The sequence below is a fragment of the Sinohyriopsis cumingii genome, chromosome 5 (genome assembly GCF_028554795.1).
Source record: "Sinohyriopsis cumingii isolate HCF-2022 chromosome 5, ASM2855479v2, whole genome shotgun sequence".
NCBI lineage: Eukaryota > Metazoa > Mollusca > Bivalvia > Unionida > Unionidae > Sinohyriopsis > Sinohyriopsis cumingii.
In genome coordinates, this window is record NC_142965.1 from 22,583,915 (window position 1) to 22,597,438 (window position 13,524).

At 36.8% G+C, this 13,524-nt stretch overlaps 1 protein-coding gene across 2 annotated transcripts in view; it reads right to left on the reverse strand.

The window, feature by feature from the left end:
• The window catches only part of LOC149798772 (uncharacterized), a 98,064-nt gene that overhangs the window by 17,724 nt on the left and 66,816 nt on the right, over window positions 1-13,524 (reverse strand). For both annotated transcript variants that reach the window (XR_016421027.1, XM_089957645.1), the window contains exons 11-13: window positions 10,063-10,256; window positions 5,704-5,838; window positions 2,745-2,800 (exon numbers count right to left, since the gene is read on the reverse strand). Coding sequence is in view for 1 of the 2 variants with exons in the window: in XM_089957645.1 (XP_089813771.1) it covers window positions 2,745-2,800; window positions 5,704-5,838; window positions 10,063-10,256 (385 nt within the window). In the remaining variant the exon portion in view is untranslated. The remainder of the gene's footprint in view (window positions 1-2,744; window positions 2,801-5,703; window positions 5,839-10,062; window positions 10,257-13,524) is intronic.

Here is a 13,524-nt window from a genome sequence, read left to right on the forward strand (position 1 = left end):
AGTTTGATGAAGGTCATACTATTGCCTCATTAATATGCATGGATCTTGCTCTTGCCTCTTTGGATGAAATATACCCATATTCCAAGTCTGACTGAAATTTAATCAGAAAAATGAACTCCAGATTGACAATAAGGAACTGCTGATGGATGGATTCAAGATGAATGCAGGTCCATACCATAAGTTCCCTTAGCTTTATAGTCTGGGCCTTAAGTTACCTTTGTGTTACAGCCAGCCCATAAGTTTTCTTAATCTTATGGCCAGGGGAATACCAAAAGTTTCCAAAGCTCAAAAGGCAGGAAAATACTATAAGTTTCCTTTGCCTTATAACCAGGCCATAACATTGTTTTCTGCCAGGCCTAACAAATTTGGAAACTTAATCTGAACCTTAATTACCTCTAGTCAAGTTTCACAAACTGCAGTTCCAAACCCTATGGAGCTCAATGGTTTCTTGCAATCTCTTACTTTGATGTAATCCTTAAAAAAAAGAAATTCCACATCCCCATGGCAACAGCAATCATCTTTCCAGCCACATGGCATACTCAAATCAATGCACTGTTGTCCGTATTGCTTTCTTCCCCAATAGTCTGAATACTCCCTTTTATTCTTCTGTACTATTAAAACTTTCAAAGAGGTTTAATGTCCTTTCTCATTCTGAAAATGTATCACTTGGTGGATGCCATTTTAAAACATTTATGGAACAGCTTGATCATACAGATGTTTTGTATCAAGAAAATATGTGCAGTTTAAAGCATCTAAAGTACTCCTGCAAAGTTGATCTAGTTCCTTGACCAACTCCACTGAATCTAATGTGATACCCATATCCCAATCAAACACGGACAAGACAGTAACCAGATCTTACAGAAAACAATCATATTTCCATAATTTCTGTTTTTTTTCCATAAGTACATATTTTACTGTCATTTTCCGTAAAACTTACAAAATTGTAAGGGTTGGCAGGTCTGCTTGGTATGTGGGGCTATGCAAACCTAATGTACTGTAATCATTATTTTCTTATTAGACTTACCATGACCTCTAAGCTTTATATTCCATAACCTTAAGGTTTCTTTATTACTTTAAGTGCATGCCATCCACAAAGTTTAGTCACTGAAGTATTTCTGCAAAACCATATTCTTTAAGCCACAATCAACAGGTCATTTCCAAAAAACTTAAATGCAAGCCATTCTATCACTTTACTTAAAGGATGTGGTCTCTGAAATTTGCATGCAGGAAACATTTTTCTTCTTTCAGTCACAAAGACCTTAACCTTTGACCTCAAAATTGAAAAGTTCTTTTTTTCTTTGTGTGCAAGCTATCCACAAAATTTAGTCCTGGTATATGATGCAGAAGTCATCAAGTAGCAATGACCTTGACCTTTCAACTTTTGATCTCCATATTTAAAGATTTCTCCCTTGTTCCTAGTGTAAGCCATCCATAGAACTTGGTCCTGACCTGTAATGTGATGACCATTGTGGTGGCTAAAGTGGTTAGAGTGTTTGCCTTGGGTGAGAAAAGTTGCAGGTTTGAACTCCAGCCCTGTCATACCAAAGACTTATAAAAGTAGTACTAATATCTACCTCACTAGGTGCTCAGCATTAAGATGTTAGTGTTAGGACTGGCTCCCCCAGTGTCAGGATAATGTGACTGGGTACGACATGATGCTACAGGTCTGAGGCATGATGCCCCAGTGCTAGACATCACTATAAACTGCCATATTGCAGACATCATAGCAACATGACTGGACAACTGTTAAAGCTATGTAAAAATCCACTCTCTCTCCCCCCCCCCACAAGATCTGTGATGAAGGAGTAATCTTATTGTGCAGAAACAATTTTTATTCCTTCAGTCACTGTGGCTTTGGCTTTGGCCTTTTGACTCCTAAATCAGTAAGTGTCTTTCTTTCCCCCAGTGCACTGCCATCCACAAAGTTTTGTCCATGTCTGTGATGTAGAACTAATGTTACTGTGAGGAAATCATTTGTTTTCAAAGTCACTGTCACCTTATCATTTGAGATTTTGACCACAAAATTGGATTCTTCTTTACCCCAAGTGTAAGCCCTTCCCAAAGTTTGGTAACTATTATGCTGAATAACTGAACTTACTGTGTGAAAACTATTTCTCTTGTTTCAGTTACAATAACTTTGACCTTTGACCATTTCATCTTCAAAATCAATCAACTTCTTCCTTACCCCAGGTGCAAGCCATCCACAAGGTACAAAGTTTGATAACTATAGATGGTGGTGAACTCATTTATTTTGTGGATACCAATTTGTTTGTTTTTTCTGTCATAATGAGGCTGACATTTGATCTCAAAGTCAATAAGGTTCTGCCTTACCCAACATGCAAGCCATCCACAAACTTTGGTAACTTTTGACAAAAGACAATGGATTACTCAAGTTATTGTTTATGGATACATAACTGATAACAGACATACTGATGGACAGACATATTCTCCATTTTATGGCTGGCAGAAAAAAAATAATAATTTGCAAACTGTGTACAAGAAATCATGGGAACAGCAGGTAATTGGAGGTTCAACAAAAATTCAGCTAATACATTTTTGACAACTGTGCTTTTCTTTTGTATATGATTTTATACACAATCTTTCTTAAAAGTACCAAATATTTTTACATTCTGTACTCAGTTATGTATGCATGAAGACCTACTACGCAAATTTTTTTGCTGAAAAGAGATTTCCTTAATTAGGAAAAAATATAAATCAGTAATCAAGAAGATGAAATTTCTTACTATTTCTTTAATTATCCTGTCTTGAGCAAACTCAAATTTCTTTCTTTTCAGGGGATCTGAAAGAAGTATGATACAATTAGTAACTCAACAATATGAAAGGCTGGAAAATGAATAAAGGTAAGCAAATTATCTTTTATGTCAAACATCTTATTCCAACAATAAATGAATGCTACAAATTGACAAAACCTTCTATGGTCCGAGGGGAAAGAATTTATATATGTGCTTCAAATATGGCCTCAGTTTTACTGCATGAAAAAAGCCTTTTTAAAAAAAAAAATTAGTCAATTTCTTTACTACTGCTAAATCCAGCACTCCTGGAAAGATGGATAAATCTCTCTCTCTCTCTCTCTCTATATATATATATATATACATCACTCCCTCGATAACTCGTGCACATCAGGGTCCAGAAACATCGACCGCACTATAAGTGAGGCGCGAGTTATCGAGGGATCTATAAAATAAGCCCAAAACCAATAAAGTGATTGATGACATAACGGAGAAATGGGGGGGTAGGCAGATTATACTGTTGAATACTCACTTTATAATCGTTCTGAGATTAACTGTTAATAAATACCTCTTCATAATGGTGTACTTTATTATTTCCTCATAGGACAACATTAATTTCAGGATAAATTACAGTATATTGAGGCGATCATCGAAAACATTATTCCACGTGGTTTCCATTCGCTTAACATGTGTACCACTTCACACATTGTGTACTACGTCACTAATTTTTATGTTGAATTGGATACATTCTAGTTTTATTGTTTGATCCAAATCAGACGTTTTTTTATATACAAAAGATCGACTGTTTTCGAGAAACAGTGTCAATCGAATGACAGATAGATAGATTTGAATGCGATAGAAGTAAAACGGAAAACAAAAAAAACAAGGGTTAATCAGTACTAACATATTTAATTGGTCTACAAATTTAAAACAATGTAAATTAGAACAAGTTAATACTTGCCGTTTGTGCCACGCTTGACAAATATCAATTCACTTTTTGAAAAAATCAGTTATTTTTTTTTTGTGTGTGTTACTCCTTGGTTTCTCTGCCGCCGAGCAAAATCCCTCAGATTTCTCAACTGCATGAGCTTTACGTAGTCAACATTTTGGGTCTCCAGCCACCTTATGGCAATATCAAAATATTTGATTACTTCCTGTGCAGAGGGGTGGAGGGTGCAACATCTGTGTCTGCATCACTTTCAACACTTGTGTTACTCCAGTTAGAATCATCTTCTGCTGCAAATTTATTCGTTATAGAAATAATTATAGTTTCATCTGACATGTATTCGGCTGTGGGGCAATCATTGTCAGCACAAATCCACTCCTCCATATCATCAAGAGAAACGCCCATCTCAGGACCATGAGTCTGTACGAATTTCTCCCAAACAGCCTCAGCATTAATGACATCAGTTTCACTGAAACATTCGAAGTCACTATCATCGTCGTTCTCTCTGTTACTGTTTTGCTTTACGTCAAAGGCAGCTTCAAGACCCTTAATCCAGCACCCGAGGTCACTTGTAATCGATTTTTTTTTTTATGCAACAAACACTTCCCCAAGTTGTTGATCAAAACAAAGCCAGCATGTACATGTAATTAGGTTCTCACAGAAGTACTCACGGGTTTCGATGTGACGGTCAATTGACTCTTTTCATGTTTTCAATGAACAGAATATGTTGTGATTATAATGTTTACAGTGAAACGGAATTAAAGGATTAGAACATGACTTTCACACAGGAAGACGTTTAATTGGTGTTTATTTCATTCTCTGTTGCCACCTGTTAGCATTTACCAGAGGTTTTCATTGATCGCTATTTCACCAGACTGTTTATATACAGTATACTGACAACTATTTATCATAAAAACTTACATAATATATGATATCTTTAAACAGAGGTCTCGCTAGGATTTTAAAACTGGGTCTTTCTGCCTCTGAATTCAATCACTAAATATCAGTACATTTTCTCACTCGGCCGCGAGTCAAAGCCTTTGAACTAGCTGCCTAGCTGTTGCATCATGTTCTTTTTTTTTTTTTAATGTACTCTTATAAAATGGCAACAGTACATCAAAGAGTCTTTCAGTCACTGAATTCTGTCATTGTAAATATCAGCACAGTTAACTGATCAACACATTTTCCCACAAAGCAGGTGGCTGAAACAGGACTGGCAAATCTTTGAATTTTCCCGCGCACCTATTACATGTGTATGGAGGACTCCCGCCTCAGTGATTTTCTGTGTCCCAGATCAAAAATTGGCGTCCAAATACACGTAATTAAGCGTTTTCGAGATCTCTGAAATTAATTCTTCTTTAGAACTTGCAAATTTCAAAATATGGATTATATTTTTACGGGCATTAATCACCATTTTCGATGATAAAATGAGCAATGTATCAAGGTTTAATTTATCAATTCTTATCGTAATTTCTTCATGTTCAGCATATTTTAAAGATATTTTAAATACATTTTCTCTGGAAAAAATCGGGAGCCAAGACGGACACCGCGTTATAAGTGGGATCGCGAGTTATCCGGGCGCGAGTTATCGAAGAAGCGGTGTATATATATATGAAGGGAAGCAACTCTTACATTTCCATTTCATTCTACCACTGGGATTTATTCTACCTGCTGAGATTTATTCTTACCATGGTGATTTATTCTTGTCATTGAGATTTATTCTTGTCATTGAGATTTATTCTACCATTGAGATTTATTCTTGTCAATGAGATTTATTCTTACCATTGAGATTTATTCTACCATTGAGATTTATTCTTAACCATTTTGATTTATTCTACCATTGAGATTTATTCTTGTCAATGAGATTTATTCTTACCATTGAGATTTATTCTACCACTGAGATTTATTCCTACCAGTCCTATTTATTCCTACCACTGAGATTCATTCTTACCAATGAGATTCATTCTACCATTGAGATTTATTCTTACAGCTGAGATTTACTCTTACCATTGAAAATTCTGATGGTGAAAATATCTGTATCTGTATGGCTCTCTTCAGTGATTCCAATGTTTGTAAGTTTACCAATCAGAATCTGAGTCCGGTCACTAAGCCAGCTCCCTGTCTTAATCATGACTCCACAACCTGAACATATGTAAGAAAAAAACAAAAACATAAATGCCATTTCAGGAAAACAAAATCCTACCAAGATGAAAATTAAGGATCTTCACAAATTTCATCTGATGTACAAAAAATACAAAAGCTATTAAGCAACTTCACTTGTTGGTATCAAGTTTAAAAAAATAGTATATACCACAAGTTGGTTACTGCATATTGTATCATCCCAAAAAGTTTGAGGAGACTTAGTAGCTTAGTTGGTGGAGTGTCCGACCTGTAATCAATGGTCACAGTTGATGGAGTGTCCGACCTGTAATCAATGGTCACAGTTGATGGAGTGTCCGACTTGTAATCAATGGTCACAGTTGATGAAGTGTCAGACTTGTAATCCTGTGGTCACAGTTGGTGGAGTGTCCGACTTGTAATCAATGGTCACAGTTGGTGGAGCATCAGACTTGTAATCAATGGTCACAGTTGACGGAGTGTCCGACTTGTAATCAATGGTCACAGTTGATGGAATGTCAGACTTGTAATCAATGGTCACAGTTGATGGAGTGTCAGACTTGTAATCCAATGGTCACAGTTCGTAGAATGTCAGACATGTAATCTAATGGTCACAGTCGGCAGAATGTCAGACTTGTAATCAATGGCCACAGTTGGTGGTGTGTCAGGCTTTTAATCCAATGGTCACAGTTGGTGGAGTGTCAGACTTGTAATCAATGGTCACAGTTGATGGAGTTTCTGACTTGTAATCAATGGTCACATTTGGTGGCATGTCAGACTTGTAATCAATAGTCACAGCTGGTGGAGTGTCAGACTTGGAATATAATGGTAACAGTTGGTTGAGTGTCAGACTTGTAATATAATGGTCACAGATGGTGGGGTGTCAGACTTGTAATCCAATGGTCACAGTTGGCAGAGTGTCAGACTTGTGATCTAATGGTCACAGTTCATAGAATGTCAGACACGTAATCTAATGGTCACTGTCGGCAGAGTGTCAGACATGTAATCTAATGGTCAGTTCATAGAATGTCAGACTTGTAATCCAATGGTTGCAGTTGGTTGAATGTCAGACATGTAATCTAATGGTCACAGTCAGCAGTGTCAGACTTGTAATCCAATGGCTGCAGTTGGTAGAATGTCAGACATGTAATCTAGTGGTCACAGTCAGCAGAGTGTCAGACTTGTAATCCAATGGTTGCAGCTGGTATAATGTCTGACTTCTAATTTAATGGTCACAGTTGGTAGAATGTCAGACTTGTAATCTTATGGTCACAGTTGGTAGAATATCAGACTTGTAATAAGTCACCCAAATGCATGACAATGACAATGAAATTTTTGATATTTCAATGGGTACATGGTTTCTATTTTATTCCATGCATGACACTACTTGAAAAATTTAAAACCTTTTTAGTTTTTCAATGGGTATATGGTTTCCATTTTATCCCCATGCATGATTCTGACTTGAAAAACTAGTTGGCATTTCAATGAATGTATATATTTCATTTTTTTTCTGTCACCAAGCAAGTAAAATAAATTTACACTGACCAATTTAATTATTTTTTACATTCATTCACAATGCTTTCCACTGCTTTTCTCGCTCAGGTTGTTCAGAGTAACACTTTAAGGACAACTACTGAAAGAGCTGTTGACGTACAAATAAATCCAAAAGCTATTAAGCAACTACTGAAAGAGCTGTCGATGTACAAATAAATTCAAAAGCTAGTAAGCAACTACTGAAAGAGCTGTTGACGTACAAATAAATCCAAAAGCTAGTAAGCAACTACTGAAAGAGCTGTTGATGTAAAAATAAATCCAAACGCTAGTAAGCAACTACTGAAAGAGCTGTTGACGTACAAATAAATCCAAAAGCTAGTAAGCAACTACTGAAAGAGCTGCTGATGTACAAATAAATCCAAAAGCTACTAAGCAAAACTACTGAAAGAGTTGTTGATGTACAAATTAATCCAAAAGCTCTGTTGATGTACAAATAAATATAAAATCTATTAAGCAACTTCACTTGTTGGTCTCAATACACCTCCCTCATAAATAATGTTGCTGCTGAGCCGTATGACACTTTCATACAGGAATTTGCAGTATATACCAATGGGGTCAATATAGTTTGTAAGCGCTATAGAAAACACATTGGATAATAAAGAAGCAAGTCAACATATATGCCAGCCTGCATCTTAGGGTCTAATTCAACGTTCATCAAACTGCAATGTAAACCCTAACCACAGCCCCTAAGGAGAAAAAAACGAAGATGAGTGAAAACAAGCCACCCCAAATGTTGGAGTACTAGAGAGCACCATAAACATCTGCTAATGTAACACAAATTAATAATGGAAACAAAACATGCTAATTCATACCTAAAAGGGAAACAAAAGCAGAATTTAAAACAATCAAGAAAAATGTTGCTAGATTCATTTAGTTGTATATTAGCCTAACATAACTGATGTTGCATATACTTTGACATCATAATCCATCTGTTAACACTTGCCCAAAAGAGGAAATCAAAATGTATCTACCTCATCTAAGTGACCTTTAAGTGGTGCAGTTTTTAATATATTTCCCCAAACTGATATCTGTAAATTCTCTCAGCTGATACATTCTGGACAGGCCAAGACTAGAACTATAATGTTTCTACTACTAAAGATTACGAGTGAATAGCACAGACTCCTATCTAACAGCATATAATGTATCAAATCTCCAGGTGAGGCAACAACATATAATGTATCAATCTCCAGGTGAACCAACAATACATAATGTATCAAATCTCCATGTCTACCAACAACATATAATGTATCAATCTCCAGGTCTACCAACAACATATCATGTATCAAATCTCTAGGTCTACCAACAACATATAATGTATCAAATCTCCATGTGTGCCTAAAAACATATTATGTATGAAATCTCCAGGTCTGCAAAAAATGTGACATGCCCATGAGAATGCCAGGGTCTGCATGACATGCCCATGAGAATGACAGGGTCTGCATGACATGCCCATGAGAATGCCTGGCTCTGGATATCATGCCCATGAGAATGCCAGGGTCTGCATTTCATGCCCATGAGAATGCCAGGGTCTGCATGATATGCCCATGAGAATGCCTGGGTTTGCATGACATTCCCATGAGAATGCCAGGGTCTGCATGTCATGCCCATCAAGAAAGCACTGAGGAAAACTTTAACAGAAACCTTATCTGCTGATAAAGGTAATGATGTTATTGCCAGAAAAATGGTCTGTGTCTTGTTAGCCAATATTGTCAGCTGGAGAAAAAAATCATTACATCTAGGACCTAAAACATAAATATCTCAACTAACATTTGACTAACAAAAATAACAATTAACATTTGACTGACACAAACATTAACATAAAACTTTAACATCAAACTCTAATGATAAAAGTTAGCACTGTTCATGCCACTGCCACTAATGCCAACTGAAAGTGATATTTCTGTCATGCATGCTGCTAAAATTGGCAATAAAAAGGTAGAGACCGAAGCTATCACAAACATCTGCACTTTCAAGTTCTACTCCATCGCTCCTTCTCAGGGCTGGTTATTGCCTAGGCATAATATATCACTAAAAAGGTTGCTATGCCATAAAATGCCATCAAAAGCCAAATCAAACCATCCCCTCCATGGCCTGCATTCAGGATTTAAAATCTCTGCTACCATCTACTCATCCTAGTGAAACCTGATACCATATATAATTACCATCCCTTCATTGTTCACAGAGTACACCTTGAAACTTGATACTATATATAATTACCATCCCTTCATTGTTGACAGAGAACACCTTGAAACTTGATACTATATATAATTACCATCCCTTCATTGTTGACAGAGTACACCTTGAAACTTGATACTATATATAATTACCATCCCTTCATTGATGACAGAGTACACCTTAAAACTTGATACCATATATAATTACCATCCCTTCATTGTTCACAGAGTACACCTTGAAACTTGATACTATATATAATTACCATCCCTTCATTGATGACAGAGTTCACCTTAAAACTTGATACCATATATAATTACCATCCCTTCATTGTTCACAGAGTACACCTTGAAACTTGATACTATATATAATTACCATCCCTTCATTGTTGACAGAGAACATCTTATAAGGAAAACAGTGGCAAACAGAACAATGGACAGGCAACTGGATGGAAGGATGCAGATAGTCTGAAGAATGTGACCTACAATAATATACTGCATAAGTGAGGATCTAAAGGAGTACCTTCTTCAATTGTAAGGATGTCGAAGCTGACCAGTTTAAACTCCTTGTGTTCGGGCAGTAGACCCATGAGAGCCCTCTCTTGTGCAGGCGTGTATCTCTTGGAACTGGGCTTAGCTTTGCTGTAAGTTGCTATAACTCCTTCATTATCCATCTTAATTACCTTTACCTGCAGTGTTGGTTGTCTTTGTTGAGGCCTATATAAAAATAAATTTTTCACTGAAACTTGATATTTTCAATGAAACAAATGTTATCCTGTGTCTTTGAGCTACCTGTAGTACATACAACTCAAGCAAAAATGTTTATTTTCCAGGTGTTCATATCTTATAATGTCAGAATTATAATGTCAAAATTGTTCCATTTGTACACACTATTTTCTGTTATTTCTGTATTTAGTCAATTGTTTTAGGAAACTGCCTATGTCAAGTAAACACATGAACATTTCACAATAAACTTTTACTGTTTTACTTATATCTTCATCATTTATCTTGTTTACGAATTATCCCACAGATGGAAATGTACTTTAATGGACATTTTCGGTCATGACAATAGGTAATTTTTGTCAGACGGCATACTAACTGTGTTATGAGTCTATGGTGTTAAACTGAGTAACAGAAAGAAGCAAAACCAAACAAGATTTGTATAACTTAATAAACAATATAATTCCCTAAGTTATAAACTGAAAAATGGAGAAAAACTTACAGTATTGTGAATTAAACCTGAAAATAATCTTAAAAATGTTCTATCACGAGTTGAAAGAAATAGAGTTCTGAATGAATTCCATGTCTGGAATGTGCTGATGTACCAAAAATCTTGATGTATCACATTGTGGGATTATTGTGAATTTATCCAAATGAGTTCTGGACAATGCATCCTTAACTCCTTTGCAGAAATTCACAAGTGCCTTAAATGACTCCGCCACCCAGGGCCCTACTCAGTGATATGAGCTATACATGAAGAAGAAGCCAGCCTGGCCTGGGATGAAACACCTGCAAGCCAAGATGTTTGAGCAGACTGACTTCCAATAGGATATTCCTGTGAATGTATTCACAAATGACTTGCCCTATTGTTTGGGGCTACCATAATAACTTGTCCAACTGTATGGGCTACACAAATGACTTGCCTAACTGTATGGGACTACACAAAATACTTGCCCAATGGTGTGGGGCAACCATAATGATTTTGCTAGTTTGGTGCCTTATTTTCTGAACGACTCTTGGAATCAGAACAGTCTGAATAAAGGCATAGCTCCAAATCCAAATTCCAAATGAATGCAGAGCATTCATGGCCCAAGCTTCCAGGTCTGGGACAAAAGAGATAAAGTGGACAGATTGTAACTCTACCTTATCTCAAAGAGATCTATTTTTGGACACCAAAATACAAGCAAATCTGCTGAAAAATCAATGAAGGATGGGACCACATCAGATATGGAATCTGATACTTTTTTGACAGATTCTGCCATCACATTCAATCTATAAAGTTTCAGACCTGTATCCACAAATCAGGTAACTTGGCTGGTCCTCCCACATGACCCACATTTGCAGAGGTCATAAACCACTACAGAATTGACATACCTTATGAGAATCACTTTCCTGTAACAATTCTCTTTCCAAAAATGAAAGCAATTAATTACAGCCTTCATTTATACAAGTTTTATATCAAGAACTTTTTCCTGTGGGCTTCAGTTACTGCTTACTGTGGTGAAGTGAGGCAACCGGTCAGTCTCCAGCAGGACAAATTGGCATCTGTACAGTCTACTTCAGCGAAATTATTACTGTGAGCCATTACTTGTCTGCCACTTACGCTATAACAGTTTAACTCACTCAAAATCAAACAGTTCTAATGAAGACAACTGGAAAATGATGAGCAAATCCAAGTGTTTAGTAAACTTAGGTATTACAGTTATCCCTTGCAGAAACCGTGTTAACACCTTGTGAGCTCAATAATTTGCGCAACTTTTATTTCAGTGAGATAAATAAGATTGAAATTGGTCAGAAATTCAATGTATTACCCAGACGGATGAAGTGTTGAGTGGAGATCAGATCCAACTTCTACTAAGTCACTAGAAGCCCAGCAATCCAACTTCTACTAAATCACTAGAAGCCCAGGTAAGATAAGGCTGAGCATTTCCTGTATCAAAACTGTACTTACCATGGGTTTCGAAAGGATGTCATCCAGGTACGCATAAGCTGCTGTCAGCAAGGCAGTCCTGAAGACGGAGATGATGCAGTTGACAATTTTTTTAAATGCCCATGGGCTGAGATTTAGGACAAAGGAAGACCACAATATTAGTGAAGTGTACATTGGAATGCAAATTACAGAACATGCATGAAGATGAATGCATTGGGACATGATAGTAAGTATCAGTCATATCAAAGCTCCTTGTGAACTCATCCCTTATGATCATAAGATGTACTATATTTCTATCTTGAATTTTGGTCCTCTCTGAAAAGATTACTTGTGAATTCCCTGGTTCATAGATTTTGTCCAAACGATGGTTAGAAATCTTGCAAATTTTAGCAGGACTGTGGACAAAAGATAAAATGCTTGACTTTCTCCCTCTTCCTCTACAGCTACTAAAACCCTATCTTTGTAGTTGTGGTATGCAGACAGCACAGGTCTGCAATCTGACAGAGGTAACAATCTAATTATTTCTTCCAGCACATGCTTGAATTAAATTCCGTAATTTCCATGGTGGGATCAAAATGAATCATCAGATCAAAGTTTTCTCCTGCCTTCACAAAGGTTAGGGGAAGGTACTGTGTGTGCCCACATCTGATAGAGCTTCCATATCTATATACAACATGCCAAAACACACTGGCCTTAGTCATAGCATCATCCTTAATAACAGGATGACAACTCACAGGCCTGCAGTCTGTATTTCAAGTCAGACAATCAATTCTGCTGGCTTAAAGGCAGAAATGAAAGCTGTAAGGAAGCCCTGATGGGCATCTGGATGGTAGCCAGGAAGGAAACTTTGGCAGTCAGCTGGGTTGGTGATACTTAATGATGAAAGCATATATTCCAAGTTTTATTTAAGTCAAATCAATTATATGTCCTCAAGAGCTCAGCCACTCAGCTGCAAGATCACCAGATCAGTAAATGTGGATCTTATTTATCCAAGATCTGCTGCATATATGCTCATACTCCAAGTTTGACTATAACTGGATCAGAAATAAGACATCAAGTAAAGAAAGCAAATTTTAAGTAACTGTGTTTTTCCGAGAATACTTGCCCAATCAAATTAAAGTTAGGGATATCAGCCTGCTGCCTCACAAATCCAGCCCTACTAAAAAACAAACATCATCTTTTTCTATCTCAACTAGACAAAGAGCAATAACTCTTGCCCATTACATCTCCTTGCCACCACCATGTGTTGCTAGTTTTTTAGCTGAGTGATATACTAACAAGTATGCTTGCAAGGCGGGGCCCCGAGTGGCCGAGTGGTCTAAAGTGCTCTTCGTT